Below are 22,245 nucleotides of genomic sequence, written 5' to 3' on the forward strand. Positions count from 1 at the left end.
ATGATGACCCAGTGCTAGACCACACTATAAACTGCCACAGTACAGACATCGTAGCGATATGACTCAAATTGTCAATGCTACGTTAGCACACACACACACACACACACACATTCCAAGATCAAGTACGCTACCCAGTTAAGTGGTTTCATTTCATATTACGAGCTGCATCTTTTATTTGACTCTTCTCTGTCAAACTAAATAGTATAGTTTTCAAAATGAAGCCCGGGTAATTGTAAGTAAAACATTGTGTTTCAGTGTATAAAATTTATATCTCATTCAAATCCGTAAATTATCTCGGTTGACTGGAGAATTAATATGAGATGTTGGGCAAATGTACAGTGTTGTACTGGCTAGCATTAATAAAGGAAAGTGAAGTTCGATATTTAAAATCAAGAAAATAGCGTCAAATCGGCTTCTCTTGTACAAATACATTAAGCCTTTATTGACTGTTTTGTTCACACTCACATGTAAGTACATGTTTCCTCCATCACAGTATCATATTAATCTCGTGTCTCTTTGCGCAATCTCTGCTTCTTTTATAAGCTGCATTTTTTTGCCATTTATTCCACCAGATATTCCACGTGACATTTGTAGCTTTTTAATACAATTGGTACCTATACTTGTTTAATTTTTTTAAACAGCTTTGTTAATTACTTGTTGATGTTTGTTAATTGAATATAGATTCAAAATATGCATTTATGCACACAGTGAACTAGTTACTGGTTTGTACCTCTTCTATGATGTCATCAAAGACCTTGACAGAATACTGTCAATATTGCACCTGGCAAATCACGCGTTTCCAGTGTACCATTCTTTTGTGTATCTGCTATGCTTTTAGACGTAGCTGCTTATCTCAATATGTCCATCATCGATGCCATCTGCCAATGGTTGAAAACCATCTGTCAATCATCATCTTTGCATAAACACTGTAGGATTTGTTTTTAATGTTTCAAATAGACAAGTCTATATTTCATAATCTTGAATGTTGTTTTGCATCTCATCTAAAGTGTCCACATTATAATCCCATCTAAGTTTGTAAACAACCCAATACAAAAATATAAAACTATTTTAAATCTAACAAGTAGTCTTCTAAGTTCAGATTCTCACCTGCTATTATCGTTTTTCGCGCATCATTTTTAAACAAACTGTTTCAAATTCAATATCCATTTTATTCGCATTCATACCATCTCTGCTTTTTTCCTCTGTTTCATACTTCAACCAAACCTCTGGACCAAACGTATATACTTTCAGGTAAAGTAACAAGTGCTCGTAAATGTAAACTGAAATATAATTTGTTTTTCAATTGAATCGTGTTGTGCATGCATGTAGCTTCCTTATTATGAAATGCGAGAACTGTCATCGTTTGTAGGTTATCCTGTTGATTTATAAGCATAGACTTTTCTAAGGAAAACTGATGGAATTTTCATCAGAATATGACGTTACGAGTTGAGTCATCCATTGTTTATCCGGAAGTACAATTTTTGTCAAAGTTGAGGATGGTTGGGAGTATTGCAAAAGATATTCTAGAGATCCGTTGGAAAAGTATTTGAATTTTACACATTCAAATCACAAAGGGAAACAAGTTGAACTAGAGACACTACTTCGATTGTGTAACCGCGCCTATCACTGATATACCAGATTTATCTGTTGATATGACACACGTATTCTCGGGAGGACAGGTTATGAGTTGACAGTAGATAAGCACGGTTGCTAGAACGACGCGTCTAGGGAACTATCGCCAGGCAGATTTATTTCAAATCTCACCAAGTAACCATACCTAATTCTCCGGACACAAACCATTTGAGGTTGAGAAAAGTGGTTATTTTGTTGATACTTCATGGATCGGATTTACAGTTTGGAAGCTAATTTGTGCATTTCCTGAAAGGTAATATAACATTTTATTCAAGCTGAGTTTCCACTGATGGCGGACCAAACGTTACGGTGAAGTCGTACCTATCAAAGTAAGTATCTGTTTGAAAGTGAACTTCTGTCAAAAAAATCGTACATTCTATGCAAATCTTCCTAATACATTCGATTTAAACAATATATGCAAATCTTCCTAATACATTCGATTTAAAAAAATCTACGAATATTTAAAAGTTTCAGAAGAGATAGTTTTTCTAAAATCCAATCCATTCGAAAGGACATAACGTAATTCGTAAGGACTAAATATTGTAAGATTTACGATATGTAGCGAAGGCTTATTCCACAAAATGCATTGCAATTATCATGAAATTATTGACCGTACTTTTATCGTCGATGCAGCACGTAGCAAACATCATTTTCTCTGAGGAAATTACCCTAATAAATATCTTGAAGATATAAAATATTCAGTTGGTTTTATCGACTCTAAACTAACGACACTACACACTACTAGATCAAGAATTTCTCTGATCATTTTAGAACATCAGTGGTTACAATAATAATTAGCACTCCTTTGACATATTTCCGCCCTCAGAGTGTAACATATGCTTATACTTAATCTCTTAATTGATTGATAATTAATATGATCACTGCAATTTAGGACACGATAATTAATGAAATCACACACTTCGTACAGCATTTCTGCAAATTGTGTTTTCCTTAGAGAGAAATGTCAAAAAGGGAGACATTCCCTAATTATATAAATGACATGTTCTGCAAAAGTGCAACTAATTTTAACTCAGATTCTAGTCTACCAACACTACGTTTTGTCATCTAATAAAGGTCTTCTTCCTAAGCCCAAAACAGAATTGTATAAGGACATTTTATTTTTGGTTCAGTCATTTGGAACTGTCTACCGCAAGGTGGTAAGAAGTGTCATCAGTGCCTTCCTTTCATCGCAGATGTTTGAAATGGATGCAGTCTAGATAATGTAAGAAAAGGTTATGTCCAACTTGAATGATTCTTGTTAGATATATTTACCCTTACGTATGTAAATAATTGAATCACAGAAGAGAGACTAGTTTTGTATATATTGTGTCGCCCTCATAAAATAAAGACTTTATTATTATTGTTATTATTATTATTATTATTATTATTATTAAGTCAATGTACACTTGGACAAATTATTTAAAAACGGAATCGTTTGAAACCTTCCCAAACTTGGAGCAACGACTATCCCATCGTAATAATTTTAAATCATAAAAGCGGAGAGAAAAATAAATAGAACAAATACTATTGTTATCATTTTCGATTTACTTTTGATTCGCCACCTGCATATGTTTTACTGCTGTTCGTTCGTACGTTGTAATGTGAATGTTATTATGTCCATACGTTACTCCTGAAATCGTTTCTAAAAAGAATGCACACACACACACACACACACACTTATTGAACGTAGAACTATGAAATTTTACACACTATATTAAGGTCAAAGTACACGTGCTGATAAGAATTGCAGACGATTAGATCCCATGTTCCCTTTTTATAACATTGAAATCTGGCATGCACGTTTCTATTTTTATTGAATATCTTGAACTATTTAAAAATAAGAAACATTGTTGATATGATTGAACAAACCAACTTGAGGTAGACATGTTAAAACTGTTAGGCTTATTTATATTAAGATGTACGTTTCTAAGTCCGTTAGACAATATAACATGCCCCACACCCCTATCATCCATCCCACCTTTTAAAATATTTTTGACTTAGACTATTGTGACAAAAATATTGCTAGCAGGATTAAGGAACCAACACTTGATATAATCACACTAAGTGTATCACGCTTCTTTGTATTTATATGTGTATGAACTAATTATATGTGCGTACCGCTACAATATTTTTTTCAATTTAATTTAGCAAAAAAAAAAAACCACTCTTGAACCTTGACCTTTTGAACGTAAACCTTGCTAGCACGGTTAAACAAAATCAAGAAAACGCAGACATTGAAATCTGGCATGCACGTTTCTATTTTTATTTAGATGACCTGTTAACATTTTCAATCCATTACAAAGAAACAAACAATTGCAAAAAAATTTCGGTGGTAGAGGATTAGGACATTTGTGTCCTCAGCGCAAACAATCTTTTTTCAGAGACGTATACTAACATCATTACATGTATCTGGGAATATGTTTAATAAAGACAAATTTCCAGTTTATTAATCTCTCATTTGTTGTAGTTATCTTTATTTTATTTCATCTCATTATTCTTCTGCAAATGTCAAGCTCAGGTGGACATATTGTTACCAAGTGTGCAAAAATCGTGGAAACGTGGAAACATGTAGATCAATTTGTTCTTTTATTCAGAACAATTTTAAGTATTTCTATTCTTGTACACTCAAGTATGTCATACGTATCAGTATTCCCACCAGAGATCACATGAGATGTAGACAAGCGTTTCTACATACAGTATTACCACTGATGAAAAACACGTTTAAGTGGATCAACCTAATTTGTTTTCCAGGGGTGGGCAGTGAGTCGGTTGGATGGAGAAGTGGTAGTTTGATAAGGTTTTCCTGGGGTAAACCTTGAGTGGGTAGAATGGATTCGTGGTAGATGGATAATGTTTTCCTGGGGTGAGCAGTGAGTGCATTGGAAGGAGTTTGGTAGTCAAATAATTAAGCTCTGTACGAATAGATTAGAATCCTGTCCAATAGTAAATGGCAAATACGAGTTAAGCAAAATCATAATCTAATGGACAAGTTAGAGGGAAAAAAATACGTAGAGTGCGTTTTAATAAAATGTGTATATCGTACTAGTATTTAACAATAATGGGTAAAATGTATTAGTCATAGACAAATCATATTATTTACTTATAATGAGATACTACAGTACGTTTTACTACAATCAATTTTGATTAATTTATCCGGATCATGCGGCAGGTCGCCATCTTACAGTTAAATGTATGAATATTGTAAAATTACGGCAATAATATAAATTTTAGAGATTTTTTTCCCATGGTTTTCTGGATTATTGTTACCAAAATAATGCAAAAACAAAGCGTTATGATTAGACTCAAATTTGCATGTATATACTAAAATGCAGTATTCCAAACTGTTTTAAATGGACTTTTCTGTGTGTATGCGTATGTTTTGGTGGTACGAGTGGAGTTTGCCTCACCAGCCAGTCAGGGTCTGGATCTGTCACTGACAGCTGTCTTTGAAGTTGTTTCCATTCTCAATCCTATATGGATAAATTGTCCATTGAAGAAACATAGTATGCACGGACAAATGAAAGAGAGAAATATTTATAATTTTTGGAGTGAACGACAACCAGACATAAATATTTTGAAATTAGTGACGGACTAATTTCCGGAGAAGACGAACAATATAAATTGATAGGTCTCAAGTTGACCTATTAGTGAGAAAAAGAAGGGAATTCCTCATAGGTACTGAGTACACAAACATCAACGGCGGCATTTTGCCGGCCTTCTTTTTCATTAATAATCAGTAGACTTGGATAATTTATTGGAAGTGGAAATTGTAGAAAACATGTTTATAGTGACTGCTTAAAGCATATGCTAGAAATATGAGTATGTAGAAATTATCCCACCCACCCCACAGAAAAAAAAAGAAAGAAAAGAGACCTGAGCCCTGTGGCGGATTCGTTAACAATAATTAAGAGATAAAAAGTACTTCGATGTCAAAGTCATATCTACAAATATCTTTTTCTGTAGAGAGTAGAATAGTGTATCTGTAAAGTACAAACAAAAATAGTTAATGTGTCCGCCAACATTTGACTGTAACATATTGATATAAGACAAAGTTATGTTATAATGACATAACAGGGCACCCGTATCTCTAAGTCACCGCCCCAATAGAAAACAAAAAAGACCCCCAAAATACCCCCAAAACGAAAGAACAAACAAAAAATCCAAACGGAAATCCACAAAAACAAAGAAACAAAAGAAACAAAAGAAGAAAACAATATAAACATGAAAATTCATTTTATGGATGATATTACGTCCCATACAGCTTCCACTATATACAAATATTTTCAAGTATCAGTAACAAGCTGAAATAAACTAGCTGAAGCATAATAAAGTTGTAGCTCTTGTAGCTCAGATATCAACACACTGATGTATGCATGAATTCATATTTATAACTTACGTTCATATTTATCATTTATGTTAATGTAAATAAAAAGGAAATTGAGGTTCTGATGATCTGTATTTCTTACTAAACTATGTTAAGTGTTAGGATTATGTACTATGCTTGTTCATCTTTTGGACAGACCATACACTAAAAAGCGTGACAGAAGAGAAAAATAAATGTTTCATTTTGCATGAATTTATATGTCATGCAATATTTCTCCCTTGTCTTATTTACAAATGGACTGCTCCTGTAGTGGTTAAAGCGTACGTTCCGGATGCGAGAGGACAAGGGATCGAACCACGGCCGAGTCATACTAAAGACTTAAAAAATGGCACTAACAGCTGCCTCGCTAGGCGCTCAGTTTTAAGAGGTTAGTGTTAGGACTGGTCGGCCTTGTGTCAGGAAAATGTGACCGGGTGGGACATCATGCTACATGTCTGCGGCATGATGCCCCATGCTAAACATCAGTATAAACTGTCACATTGCAGACATCGTAATTGTATGACTGAAAAATTGTTAAAGCTAAGTTAAAAATCTAAATCACACACACACACACACACACACACACACACACACTTTCCAAATGTAACAATTGTATTCTGAATAGCAACTATCAGGATTATATAGATGAGCCGTCTTTACAGATGTTCCTGATTTTACTCGCACTTGTCAGCTGTGGTTAAAGATAAAGACGTGCTCAACAATGCGAGGTGGATTACAATATTTATTTAGCACTTCAGATAACGTCACTCCTGTGATGAGTAACGTATGTGCAAGCATGTATGAACGAAACCATGTACTACGTTGCAAGGAATATGTATGCATTAAATTACACAACGGCACAAAGATAAATATTCATGGTTCGTTTCTTACAAACTGTCGACTGTTTTGCATAAAAATATATCTCTTTGTTTCAGATAAAAACCTGGATTATTCTAATTATTTTGATTCACGATTTCTTTTGTTTGCAAACATCCGGTACAAGACAGATATTCAAAAGGTTGGGTCGGCATGACGTCACTAGCTCAGCGACCTACTTTCCGCCATATTGCGGAGGTGAAAGCAATTGCTTAGAAACACTACGATGACGTTAGCTATGTTCGATATTGCAAACCGTTTTAGTTTACCTATATTTCGTTTATTATTTCTGTTTTCTGTTCAGAAGTGCTGCATAGTCTTCTGTATAAGCAGGATATAAAACCACGAATGAATGTCTGTCGAATATTCTTATAAAATAATAAAATAAAATAGAAACAGACATACATATAATTATATTGTTATAAAGGTTATACAGTATATCAATTTTAACAAAAATATTACAATTTTATATAGTACATTGGCATTAACCCCATTAGGATAAGAAGCATCTAATTTATGAATCCAATAAGTTTCTTTTATGAGTCTATTCATGTCACCATGAACAATATCTATTTGGATGAAAGAAAAATCGAGTAGAGAGTGACTATTGGTGTTAAAGTGTGTTGAAATATTAAAGGAAAACTGAGGTTTCACAGGTTATCAAATAAATCATATCAGTTGATATGCAGTCAGTGTTATCACGTAGAGGAAATACAGTGGCAACGCTAGGGGGGTGCGGGGGGTGCGGACCGCACAGGGTAACAAAATCTCAGAGGGGTGACACCAAAATGAAAAATTGCAAATTTTACAGAGCACACACTGCTCGGTCTAGTCGGATTTCATAAGCGGATAACCGATCATAGTTAAATACAAAACTAGCAGGCACAGCAGTGGCGTCGCTAGGGGGATGCGGGGCGGGGGGGTGGGGTGCGGACTGTACCGGGTGACACCATCAGAGGGGGTGACACCAAAATGACATTACTAAGGATTCTGTATGGTCTGTTACGGAAGAAGGACCATGGGGGTGACACCATGAGCTACCGCACTGGGTGACGCCAACCCGAGTGACGACGCTGAGGAAATACAATCTTTTGTATTAGCGCTACTGAAAGAAGTACTTTCTCTTATGTTTGCACAGAATTTTCGGCGTTTGTGTTGTTTAAAAAAGAAATCCCAATTCTGAATATAGTTATAGAGGTAATATATTTTGCATTTATAAGGGTGGCAGTGGTGTGTACGTGTCACGTACATGTGTACACGACAATATACGCCAATTAGTGTCAAGGCAGTTTGAAGGCTGTGTTGTTTATATAGTTTGTGTATTAAACACTTTATAAAATGACGAATATAAATTCATTCTTGCAATGTCTTACGTTTACAAAGAGACGCTGGAGATCGATGCTAATGCACGATATTTACAGAAACTTAAGGTTGTGGAAATTAATGATTGTCTTTATAAATTTCCAGCAAATGTTTGGGTAAATAACCCAACAAAATGGCCTGAAGTGACATGGAATGATGTTTGCAACTATCTTACAGATACAACTGGTAAGTTTGTTTCTCAACAAAATATTTTGTTGAAATCTTTTTCTCAAAAATATATTTCTTTCCATAAACTATATCAGAATCTGAAATTTTCAGTCTGTATTACCTGTGATCCTAATTATTTTTTAAAGTTCACATTAATTTATATTTTTCCATTATTATTATTCCTTAATTGTCCTATTAAACTTTTATTAATAAGTACTGAAAGTTGTGTATTTTTCAACCTATGTACATTTATCCACACTGCGTTTATAATAATAATTGCCAATCTTAGGCATATCTTAAAATGGTGTATAAATGTCACCCACACGTTACTTAAGGAACAATGGCGGTCGTTTTCACTTCGGCGGTCGTACCTATGCACTGAAAATGCCCAGATGTGAAAAAGTGCCCGGATTCCCGACCCAACCTATACTATACAAGCACGCAAGAAATAGCATTCTGTGGAATTCTTATTCTTTGTTTCATGTCCTTTTATTTATCATTACAATAACTAGTAGCTTATTATTTAGAACAATTTGTTCAGGCGCTAGGGAGCGAGGTTTGTCTGGGCTCAACATGCAGCCTGAATCCGATAATGTCGAAATTTGCAAATTAATTCAAACAAAAATGAACGTTGACACAAGCCCAAATACTAATGAATGCAACATGTGTCGGTATTACCTACTTTCCAAGAATGCATACATATTTGTTACAATGTCCACGTCTTTTAATCCATTGCCACCAAATTCTCATTGAAAGCGCATCTTGCGATGAAGCTGGAGTGGTACACCAATACGGATTACACTCAGCTATCTTTTAACATTTATAGAACACTCCTTAAAAGATGCTGATTCATGTCAAGGAAGCCGGGTTATCACGTGACCTCCTGCTCACTAATAACCACTATGGAATTTACAAGGTGTCTTGATGCTGCCGATTGGGTTTTAAGCTTTAGACAGTACGTGCGAAATTACCACAAATATATATATATATATATATATATATATATATATATATATATATATATATATATATATATATATATATATATATGTGTGTGTGTGTGTGTGTGTGTGTGTGTGTGTAGATATAAAACATAATGCGGTTCCTATAGGCCAACACCTATCGCCAATATACACAAGAACCTAAAAAACACAACATCAACCTCAACTCCCACCTGGAAAACCAAAATAGAAAGACTGAGGATAGAACATCAAATGTACATTTCTTCACATAATCATCATGTACCTAACATATACTATGGAATCTAAGGAAGAAATGATTTTTTTTCATTTATTTTGTATATTATCGTCAATCTGAAATTAATCTATAATGCGTGTACCTTGCATTTCTTGAGTATTTAATTCCATTTGCTGAGTATTACATTTCATTTGCTGAGTATCAAAATCCATTTGCTGGCAAACGAAGTCTCGTTCACATTAGATCATGTATCATATTTTATGAGGGATAGGCGCCTGGTTGTTGTTTGTTAGGGCGCTGGTACATTAGTGCTAGGCGATAGGTACCATTACCCGCATCATGGGTTCAAGTTCTGCTTGGAAGGAATTATGATCCTCTAGCATGTTTAAATATAATCTTGTTTCCATATAAATTCCATTCACGTATCCAACCTATCACGTGACTCAAGGGATAATACAACTTTTGTGTTTGTTGGGTGGGTATATATATATATATATATATATATATATATATATATATATATATATATATATATATATACAGTATATATGTGTGTGTGTATGTGTGTGTGCCAGATGAAAATTGTATCTCTTCCGTTTCTTTATTTTAGAAAAGCGACTACTGCCATTAAAGAAGACAGTTATTTAGGAATAAGAACAACATATAGGATAAGACAATGACAATGAGGAAACCTGGATTAGTTTTTATTTTATGTGTCGGCATGTTGCAGTTGGGTAAGTAAATGCTGAAATAGTATTTGTCTATCAGATGAAGAAAATTAGCAACAACAAATTGGATGTCATCATACTGTAGCTCATGAACGTTTACAAGTTCAAAAAATATAAAAGCGAAACCGAACAAACTGATGAAGGCCCGATAAGAAGTGAAACATAGAAAAGGGAATCACGCACACGTTGTTATTTCGCTTCTTGCAATAGACATTCAGCAAAAACAGAGATAACCATGCAAAATACCAATTTTTTGGGAAATGTGTCTGTTTCAGATTCACAACAATCTGAACAAGGGCTATTTCTATGTTTAGCAGTTGCAAATTTCTGCATCTGCGCCACCAACCTCAACCGCACAAACCCCCTAAACTCACTCTATACCTGGTTAGTTACCCAAGTGCCAGAATCATCATCAGACATATAATGGGGTTTCCTGCCATGACTTTATATGAGCAGTTTGGTAAAAAGTACTTAAACATTCATACTTCAAGCCATCTAACAATGTATCATAACATTTGTCAAATCGAACACGTCCCCTGCTTTTCATTTTTTTTTTTTGTAGTTATTCATTACTTTAATTTGACTTGGTATCAGACTTCTGTCAATGACATACTTTGTACACCTAATCCAGGTGCCAAAAATAGGCAATACGAATGTGGTGTGTCTTGAATTATTTAAGAGCAAATCCAGAAAGAAACAGAGAAAGGCTATACAAAAAATAGAGTAGAGATGTATCTTTGACATTGTTTTAATGTAGGCTAGATGGGGTTTGTGTGATTGGGAAAGGTGGAGCTAAAGGTTTCCTAAACATAATACTAACCTGCATTCCATTCGGAATACATTTATATCGTTTGAAAGCTGTACCATAAACAAGCAAAACATAGTCTTGGAGTCTACATAATACCAACAACAACGCTTTTCATGACATTCTGATTTTTGTTTATGTATTTCACTTTTAGTGCCTGCCTCTGGACTCCAGAGGCTGGTGAGAGGATAAAAGCCCAATCAACGCTAAAGCATGCTTACTTTCTCTTGATGTGACACACATATAGGTGTGTCGTTGCGATATAATATATACCTTGCTTCTATTGATCTATTTGATTCCTTAATCCGGGGTCCAAACATCATTAAGTCTGAACCTGAGTATGAGGTTTAAATTTCAGCAAATCAAAAGTGACATTTCAAATGTAATGTCATTTGTGATTAGTTGACACAAAATTTTAAGAGCATTTATCATTCAATATAGAGAAAATGCAAAGTTGGTCTGTGGTCATACACCATCAGACAAACAAAACCGTAGGTGCTCGAGAATAATAAGCATTGATACTATGTAATAATTATTGAACTTTTTTATTAATTAATTCAATAAACATTCTAAAATTTCTGAAACGGTGACTTGATGATGGGTGTATTGTAACCCCTTACGAATTCTGAATCTATTGTAATTACTCTCACACATGATACATAACAGTTGATCTAATTGGCTAACGTAAACGAGGAAGTCGGAATCTAATTGGCTAGTAAAAATGAATGAAGTAGGAATTTAACTGTCTAGTATACATGGCTAATTTGGGAATTACAAAGGCAAGCAGATCATTACTTTATCTCAGTTCTTTTTTCGAGCTCACATTTAATGAGACTGGGTATATTAGTCTTATCTAGTCTTCAGTTTGATTTGTCAGCATTTCATCGAACTTTGATAAGACGATTTATTAAACACTGCAAAGACAGTAATCAATACCTTCTGAACACTATTACAGCAAAGACCCTGCTTGCAATGTGAATGCTATTTTAGATTAAATATTCAGGCATTACAAAACATTACAAGCTTTAGAGCCATGAGTAGTGAAACTACATCTTTTCAACAATTTCAATCAATGAATTAAAATTTAAAATTTATATGAATGTAATGAATAACAATAATAACTTGCCAAGTATACAATAATGAGAATTCAGCTAGTGCAATGGAAAAAAGGAATGCAAAATATCATAATCTGTGTGCGTGTTGAAAGGAAATGGTTAACGGGGGAATACATACATGCTTTCTCTACCCATCGTAAGTCATTGATTGCTAAACATTTAAATGTCTGTGCATCAGGACAATAAAACGAAGAAGAAAATTACGGATAAATAAAGTTCGTTTAAATACTGATTGCAGATGGTAGAGAAGCGTACTACGCCGGACTAAAGGAAAAGCACCACCCCTCGAAAAATATCCCCAAAACAGCACAAACAAAAACAAATCATATCACACAACTCACACTTTAAAATTATGGGTAGATGTTACTATAAAACTATAACCATTATAAGCCTTATTTTCCGTGTAGTTCCCACCCACGTTATTTTCCGGAATTGATACAGTCTCTTAACCACGTCAATACAAATAGCAGCTCTTGTTTTTACGCATTTTCGCTGGGTTTTTTTCCACGATGGTCCAGAGAGAGAGAGGTGGAGGGGAGTAAAAACAACACGTTGAAACTGGTTTTGATGTCATCGTAGCAACAATCGATTGTAAGAGCGCATACACAGACTTATAGACTTGGAAACAGTCAACATTATCACGGATAGGTATCTAGTACTCAGCTAAATTATATTCTTATTTAAAACATCAAAGCGTTTTAATGCTGTCATAGCCCTAACATTGCCTGCTAAACAAATTGGTCGCAATGGTGGTACCTTGCTAACAATCCTACTTCTGGTAGCCTGAGCTCCAAAATATTGCCCGTTCTTGGTTCCGTAGGAATGGCTACGGCGAATGGAACGATATCTGTTACAAAATAAAAGGTAAATATCGGTTGAGAATTACGGCGACTAAAAAGATGTTTTTCTAAACATTCTACATAGAAATGTCGTAACAGGAAGTGGAAAATTCTCTCCCAGAAGTATAACACAAAACGTTGTTACTGGTGGCGTCACGTTGCTGGCTGCTATCGTTTGGCAAACATCAAAATAATTATCTTATGTCAGCAACAGGCTCATGCTTACAGAGGGGAAGGATAACGAAAACAAACGGCGACCAAAAATGGCATTGCCATTGACATGTATGCAGCGCTACTAAAGATGCAAGATGTAGTCTTACCATTTCTACCGACACTTGCTGTGTTGTTGCCAGGACAAACTGGCAAGCTTTTTGGACGCGGGGTTAGAGCAAGCTCCCCCCCCCCGCTTTAAAAATATTGCGAGGACTACAATACCTAGCAACATCACGCCGCTGAGCAGCTATGACATCGGAAAGGCATTATGTTTTCTAAGGGTAGGCTGGCCCCAAAATCTGAAGAGGGAAGAATGATGCGTCATCAATATCAAGAACTATTTTTATGGTTTTAGGACACGATATGTTGCAGTGGTCAACAAGCCAGAACGCGATTAACGTTTAATCGTTTCGTCTACCACCATGCTACGCCATTACAATGCATGCTTCTAGTGCAGGGTGAGGTTGTGCATATAATTCAACTCAAATTTAACATATGGATAGCTCAGCTGGTGAACTTTTGTTGTATTTATTTTCTCAGAACACGATATGAAGGATAACACTCATTAAACATACTAGTAGAATTTAACCTTCATTAATCGCTAGACAACATCAATCTAGTTTGGAAGCCGGTTTTATCTTCATGCTAGCAGGAACCTAATGGAGCAGCAGGGGGGGGGGGGGGGGGCGAATCCGACAACTTTTTCGACAAAATTTGATTGAGGCTTTAAAACGACAAATAGAGCCTTCCTTCGAAATCTCACTTTTCGAACAAAAAAAAAATAAAGTCTCCGTTTGGCAAATGGAGCCTTAGCGTTTTTTGCTCGAAAACGCTATATTTCGCGACAACATCTCGTTGGTGTTTTCCCGTGGTAATCATCGGGCGTCCCGCGTCGATGTCATCGCCCCCCCTGCTGCTATGATTTAACCGAATATTTGGTCAAGTCCGATACGATATCGTGTCCGAGGATCATGTAAATTTATCGTTACAAATCCATGTGGGGTCGACTGAGCATGACTAAAAAAGTTTCGAAAAACATTAAAGTCCATGTCACCGCCGCACCATGTCTGCCAAATATTTCGTAGCGTGTGTGTATCAACGCCGTTGAATACAGCAAGAATATTACAGTTGTCTCTGATTACTTTTGGAATCTGAGTGTATCGTTGAGTGACATATATCACGTCAGTGTTTTTATGCCTGCCTCTGGAAAATATCCTAGCTGGGTTTTTTTGATTGTCTAACATAACATCATCGTACACGACTAGATTGTTAACGTCGCCATCAATATCATCGATACCTGGTGCTTCATTGATATCTGTAATAAACTCAATAACATTTTTTTCAGCGATCGCTGATGCATTCTCGTTGAAATCTTTCAACACCTCGTAGCATCGTTGATCATCTACGCTAGGAGCAACCAAATACAACTTATCCCACTTCATCCATCTCATTATTAAATTAAGTAACAATTGCGTCTTGCCGGATCCAGATGGTCCGATGATAATCATCCGGATCGAGTTTGGTAGCGCTGCAACATGCTTAACTGGTTCTCTTGTTTTAGTCGCTGAAAAGTCAATTATATTCATGTCTCTATACATAAATTATGGATCTATATTGTGTAAAGTGTAGAGTGCGTACTGGCACAAATGATATGACAACCGTTACAACAAGAAATAACAGATCGGCGCTTACTGGCAAGTGTGCACAATGCGGTACAAAGAAATTTAGATTTATTTCTATTAAACCCGGGGATGTTTTAAAAAAAAGCGAGGAGGTGATATTGCAGCCAAGTTATCAAAACTCCCCGGAACCCCGTGGGCAAAGTATCCAGGAGAAAAGCACCTCCCAGGATATAGCTACTGTGGCCCCGGAACACGATTAGATATCAGACTCGATGATCAAAATCAACCCAAACCCGGTGAGTACCCAATAAATGCTATCGATAAGGCGTGTCATGCTCATGATGTTGCTTACAAAAGTAGCGATCTGCAACAGTGCCATATCGCGGACGTAAAATTAATTCACGCGTTAAATGCTATTCCTGATAAATCCGTCAAAGAAAAATTAGCCTCATGGTTGGTAAAATCGGCTATGAAAGGTAAATTAATGATGGGTGCTGGTAATTAATAACAACATGGAATCCATCTATTATTCTCCGAGAGGATACTGGAAGGGGAAGGCCGCAATTGGTAAGCTTGCAAGCGCTGCAAAGGTAACAAAGGCCACTGCGGCTAATTGGTTATCCAAACAGGCTATATGGCAAATCTATCTACCACCGCCTAAACAAATCAACTTCTCGCGCTTTGATGTCAGCGTACCTAATGAAGTTCATCAGGCTGATATACTATTTCTGCCGCATGACAACGGTTACAAATACGCGCTAACCGTAGTTGATGTTGCGAGTCGATACAAACAAGCGGAGCCGTTAAAAACAAAGTCAGCAACTGAAGTGGCCGATGCGTTTGAGCGGATTTATCGAAGAGGTCCTCTGCGCTGGCCAAATCTATTACAAGTTGATCCTGGTAGTGAATTTCGCGGCGCTGTTTTATCAACGCTGAAACATTATAGCGTCGCGATACGACGAGGTCATACTGCGCTACATCGTGATCAGGCAATTGTTGAACGATTCAATCGGACTCTTGCTGAACGGTTATTTGGGTATCAATACGCGAAGGAATTCATCCAAGAAAAACGATCTCGTGAATGGGTCAAAAGGTTGCCAGGCGTAATTGCAGCGTTAAATAACGAGATTACCCGAGCAATCAACATGAAGCCCAGCGACGCGATTAAATACGAGTATATACCCGGAAGATCAAAAATAGATAGCGTTTCCAAGCCGATTCTCGGCGATGTCACTGTTAGATATCTGTATGAACCAGGAGAGCTTGAAGGCGGTAAAAAAAGAGCTACTGATCCTATCTGGAGTGTTACCACACATAACATATCAACGATAATACGATCAACTAATAGACCACCGATTTATAGACTGGATTCAACTGCCCCACAGCGGGGGTTTACACGCGAGCAACTACAAGTGATACCTGACGATACTCAATTACCCCCGCGTGGTCTTAACTAGCGCCGTTGCGTCTATTACACTCAAGACAAGTCAACCTCACATTGTTTTTGACATGACCGAGACTGTTATCGATCCTGTCCACGGTAAATTGGCGAGTGTCTTTATCCGAATAACGCCAACTCATTATACAATTACAACTCGCGCAGTGATTATTCTGTTGTTGTCGTAGCGAGATTATTAATTCGGCATCAATATCAAAACGCCGCTGTTTTTTTTTATCCTGTTGGCGGTAACCCGAGAGTTTTCTATCAATGACGCTTGCATCGATGGTGACTCCGTCACCGGCTTCGTCACTGGCTTCGTCAATAACAATTCTTCGAAGCTGATTTATTCTCCGTACTCGGGACACCGCAAGATAGACTAGATTGGACCATTCGATGCGATTATCAACCATCCAAACAATTGTATCCGTGATAGTCAGTCCCTGCGAGGAATGTATTGTTGTTGCGTATCCTAGCGTCCACGGGGATTTATCAGCACGTAGCGCGTCCTCGACGACGCTGATATCAACGAGCACAATATCATTCAGCACGAGAATTTGTTTTTCTGTCCGGCCTGGAATTTCAACTTCAATGTTCTGCCGCCGTGTATCCGCGGGTCTATAACATAACGGCACTGGACGCGTTGGAAACTTTTCCTTATGCAACGTAAACAACTTCCGCTGAAGTGTGTCCCTGACTATCTTTCTACTCGCTACAATCAAATCGTTTGGTCTCCATGTTTCCCAGAATTCATTTAACGGCGTTTCCGGAATCACCTCGCGGATTATTTCACACTGAATTCTATCCGGCTGTAATCTGATTAATTTTTTAACCCCGCGCAGTTGTTCATCAAGTGCTCGGTAATCAGTATCGGTTTCTTCATAATAGTCCACGAACCCGCTCAACCAATTATGTGGACCCTCGCCGACAAATGGTGGTGGTTGGCCATGGTCACCACACATGATTACCGCTGTATTCGCGCGCAGCAACCACTCAAGAAACATTTGTAAAACGTCTAACGAAACAGTACATATCTCATCCCAGATGATAACTTCAGGAATAAATTTTTCACCCATTCGATCAGGAGTCCACTCGCCGCCGCTGTATCGAAAAAAGCTGTGATAAGTAACGGCGTCAACATTTCGTTGTTTTATCTCTCGCGCTAGTCTATGGGTCGGTGTAAGCACGATTATACTTGCACGCGTTCGAAATAATTCAATTGCCCGAGTCGTCTTTCCTGACCCGCCACAGCCGCTTAAATAAACCGTCTTGTGTCTACAAATTGGATCAGAACACGATGGTGCATTAGACCATTCTGACAATTTATCACCGCGTAGGTAATTGTTTTCAACGGCGACATCTGCTGACGGGGAATAATCGCGTCGTATTTCATTTTTAATTCTCCATGTACCCCAACTCTCGTCCGGACTAGTAAACTCGGCTACGTTTTCCTTATACGCTACGTCAACATAAAACGAATCAACGGCTACTCTAACCGCGGTGTCAGGAAATCTATTTATCATCGAGAATAAATTGATAGCGGCGTAACCCAGCATAGACGCCCTCAAATGCGGGTATGCTGGGCTGTCTCCATCGCTGTAGGTAACAACTGTACCCAACTTTGTTCCATTGGACAAGAAAGCTGTTTCGCAGTTCACGTATCTATTTTTCGCCACTGCGTCCTTGATTACGAAATCATATTCTGCGTCATCTATAATCAGCCGTGAGCAATATCGTTTGTAATCGCAGTTTTTTCCACCTTGTGTGAACTTACCGATTATTCTTCTACCGAGATCTTTTGCCTCGCGGTTTCGTTGGTTGAATATCCTCCTGGACCATTCGACGATATATTCCTCGTCGGCATCGATGTGTTTTCTGGACTCGTCAATTATGCTATCTAGACGCTCCGGTTCTGGTAACCAGACTTCAGTCTGCGCTCGGTATGATATAATCGCGTCACTGACAATCAACGATACAAGCATGCTACAATCAATCATATACCGTAGCAGCGCTATTGGCAACCACTTCTTTTCAGCCATGTGTCTACCGATCCAAATATAGCAACAGCGATGAAGTCCTGCCGCGAATTCAAATGATACTATGCGAGCGAATCCGGTTAAATCAAAATCAGGCAGTGGTCCATTAATAGCAACACGAGTCATTTCATGTCTGGGGTGTCCAAATCGTTTGAAATACTCAGCGGCGGATCCATACCCGAGAAAACTCGCTGGATAACAGGCAACCATATCAACGGAAATCATAGCGTCGCGGTTGTATTCAGTGTTCCATAGTCCACCGTGATAGTATTCCAAACAACTGGATTGTACATCCGGTAGAAATTCCTTGCGTGTTGGACTCCACGCATTTTTCCTCGCTGCAACATGAGCTGCAACCGATGGAATCGTAAAACAATTTGTTAACAGTTGTTCATCATGCTCTTCAAATTCCATGGCGGTTTTTTTCATCCTGCTGTGAAATGCTTCAGTGCGATATAATTCACCGTTTGGTCTTACAAACTGATCAAAGGTATCAGCGCTGCGAAGTAACCACACTGATACAGGGTCGTTTTTACACAAATAAGCGATAGCATCAAATAGTTTCCTCTCCGCGAGAAACCCGTTCTTTTCCAGGAATTCTTCGGGTATATACTTTACTGTTCTATCCCGTGGAAACACTGTGATCGCGGGCGTCCATGCGTGTTCGTTATGATCAATAATTTTGATTGGGGCTCCATTTGATTTGTACTTCGATTCGTATAATACTTCACCAGTTATCGTTGTAACGGTTATTGGAAATCTCAACGACGTTTCTAATCTCGCTATGTCGCTGATGGTTGCTCCACGCTCGCGCACTGTCTCCTCCCACTGGTTGATTTTGCTACGTCGTAAATCAGTCAATTTGTTTCCTCGACACGCATTTGTAAAATGCTCTATTACTCGTTCTGCTACACAATTTATCCCCGTTGACTGTTTCATTGGTTTCAGTTTTCCGATATCAGGTTTCTTATTTAACGGGTATATTCCATAAACAACTGCTGTTTCAGGATACGCTCGTTCATAGTATGGTCTGTCAATTCCGGTTAACAGCCCCGGCTTGGAGTCGCGGCTAACAATGACTGTTTTCTTATCGCTGAGAACTGGTTCAAATTTATCACGTATGATCCAATCATCTGATTCCACCCGGACAATGAATTTTACTCTGAAGAAATACCTTTTACCGTCAAGTTGTGATATTATCGTTGCTGCGCGGTTGTCGTTCATGGTAGCATCAACAACGCCATCAATTCGAAATGTTGACCAACTATGAGATGCACCATCACGCTTGAATTCATCGATACAATCGCGTATTTTACTCAACAGGGTTCTATCGTTTATTAACGCTTTTGGTGCGTCCTTGAGGACTCTATCAAGATTGAACTTAATATTTTTCCAGGGCTTAATTGCTGCTAATCTCTCGAACTCATCCATATAATTAAAACAAGTATTTAAATGAAAGAATATAGTATAATGAATCACTGCAAATGGTTGATGATTGGGTCGACAACCCCGTGCAATAAATCATGTAGAGGTGAATTCTGCGGGTACCATTTACAAAGCGTTCGTAATGGTTCTCTTGGCCCCCTCCCGTGCTTGGTTTGTCACGTCGGTGTAAGAGGAAAATCGCAGTTGTGTATCAATTGTGGCGGAAAGCGATACAGGGAACTAAAACGCTATTATGACAAGCGAATTAAAAACGCCGTCATTGACCCTACCGCAGACTTCGTCATCAAAACCCCCCAGGACTACGTTGAAAGATTCATAATTAAACCAAATAATAAATTAGACAAGTAGTATTATTATACAAATGAACCAAGAATTTCAGCCGCATCCTGTGCTCGTTAATTACGAGGTATCTCGCGACGGCGTTGTTAGAAATCGTAGACTGAAGAAGCCGGTTGGTACCGTAAGTAATCAGGGATACTTGCAATTTACTGCAGGAGGAAAAAACTATTATGTTCACAGGATTGTATTTGAAGCATTCAACGGATTAATCGAAAATGGGCTTGTGATTGATCATATTAATAATAATAAGACTGATAATTCTCTTATAAACCTGCAAGCCATCTCTCAGAGTGAAAACAATAAAAAAGGCCAAACTGGTAAATACTCAAAGAAAGCAAAACCCGTAAAGTCATTTGATACAACAACTCACGAGGAAAAAATATTTCAGTCGATGAATGAGGCAGGAAAATATTTTGACATTTGTGGAGCCTCGATACGATTTGTTGCAGAAGGAATACAGAATTCAGCGATCTCAAAAAAGACCGGGCATAGAATTCGATTTTCATATATAACAGAAATCAGCGAGTGACAAGGTCACCGGCGCCTATGGCGCTGACGAGGTCACGTCTAACGAATTATTAAACACCTTCGGAATTGATACACGGGGGTTTCATTTTTTTTTTATTTAAAAACAAGATGTTTTATAAGAATAATGAATATCGAAGACATCAATAATATATTAGCCGAGATTTCAAAATTAAAAAATCAAGGAATTGAATTATCTGATGGTCTCGACAGTGAAAAAATATTATCCGATTATGAAATTATTAACGAACAATCGAAACGGGGGCGTTTTACCCTGGCCCGCGAGTATTTTTTTATAAAACGATTACAACATACGATCAATGAAAACTTGTACCACAATGACGCAAATGCATTCATTGGACTATTTACCGCCGTTGAAATAATACGAAAAAAACTCGGACGTGTTTATGAACGACGCCGGGAGATTTCTAGCAAGATCAAAAACATTAGAAGGATTATAGACGAAAACTCCGTGGAGCCCCCGATGGTACACTCGGCGGGAAATTAGAAATTGCTTCGCAATTGCAATAATGGTAGGTGAATCACTCACTACTCGGCTAGCCAGAGAGCGGCTAGCAGCGCTTAGAAAGTTCATACCGTTACGAGACAGGGTACGAGAGCAACTTCAAACGCGGCAGCAACTACAAACCGATTTTACTGTTGGAAGCGAACAACTCTTTGCCCCGGTAACTAAAGCGACCAAAGATGTTACGGCGGAAACTGTACCCGTCCTCGATGCGCTTGAAAAGATAGCGGCTCAGACCGAACAAACAAAAAGGTCTTTAGAAACACTAGCGGCTGCTACAACACGGAGGCCACCACCACTCGCTATAACCGAACCACAAGAACCTTATGTTACAATGGCCGACGAAGAAGAACTAGGTGCTACCGCAAGAGAACCAGAAGAAGAAATACCGGAAGAAACACCGGAAGAAGAAATACCAGAAGAAGAAAAAGAGAGGAATATACCCCGTAATGTACTTAAGAAGAGCACAAGGGATCAAATTAGAGACCTCAGCAACAGGAGGGGAGAATTAATTGATTTTGCTACCAACAATTTTGCTAAGAGCATACGAGATAAGGAGCATATCAATAGCGGTTACGAGAAAAATATAAAGTCGTTAAAGGATTGGACAAGAATAGTGTATTTAGCGAGTAAACATAAAGATGTATTACTACGTAGTGATGGTCCCGATTACGACGCGTTCCACAATAAAGTAAAAAGTAGAATACCAAAAAAAGGAAAAGGATACTCTGTTGGTAAAGAATCCTACGGCGTTACCTGTCCTAACAGTGTTCTCAGTGATATATCACGGCTAGAGGTACTAATCGGAGGAAAACGAGCCGGAAATAACTCTCCGGAAATAATCAATGAGGCCGCTGATATTTGCAAGCGGTTATTTACGGGCGGTATCATGGACGTTAGTGCGTATCGAACGCTCATAGACGAACTCGTGGATGATTAAAAAAATTATCGTTTTTGTTAATTCTGGCCGTTTTGACCGTTTTTGGTCGTTTTTTGACCGTTTTTGGTTGGTTTT

At 37.8% G+C, this 22,245-nt stretch overlaps 1 protein-coding gene across 6 annotated transcripts in view; it reads left to right on the forward strand.

Moving 5' to 3' along the window:
• Positions 1–22,245, forward strand: part of LOC149775923 (uncharacterized) — an 84,819-nt gene that overhangs the window by 12,820 nt on the left and 49,754 nt on the right. For 2 of the 6 annotated variants that reach the window (XM_089943549.1, XM_089943553.1), the window contains exons 1-3: positions 1,494–1,961; positions 8,339–8,419; positions 10,209–10,332. In XM_089943549.1, coding sequence (XP_089799675.1) covers positions 10,275–10,332 — 58 coding nt within the window. In that variant the 5' untranslated portion in view covers positions 1,494–1,961; positions 8,339–8,419; positions 10,209–10,274. Of the gene's footprint in view, positions 1–1,487; positions 1,962–2,762; positions 2,855–8,338; positions 8,420–10,208; positions 10,333–22,245 lie in introns of those variants that run through there. The other 4 variants (XM_089943550.1, XM_089943554.1, XM_089943551.1 and 1 more) reach the window with 4 other exon arrangements.

Source organism: Sinohyriopsis cumingii, chromosome 19 (genome assembly GCF_028554795.1).
Source record: "Sinohyriopsis cumingii isolate HCF-2022 chromosome 19, ASM2855479v2, whole genome shotgun sequence".
NCBI classification, from domain to species: domain Eukaryota; kingdom Metazoa; phylum Mollusca; class Bivalvia; order Unionida; family Unionidae; genus Sinohyriopsis; species Sinohyriopsis cumingii.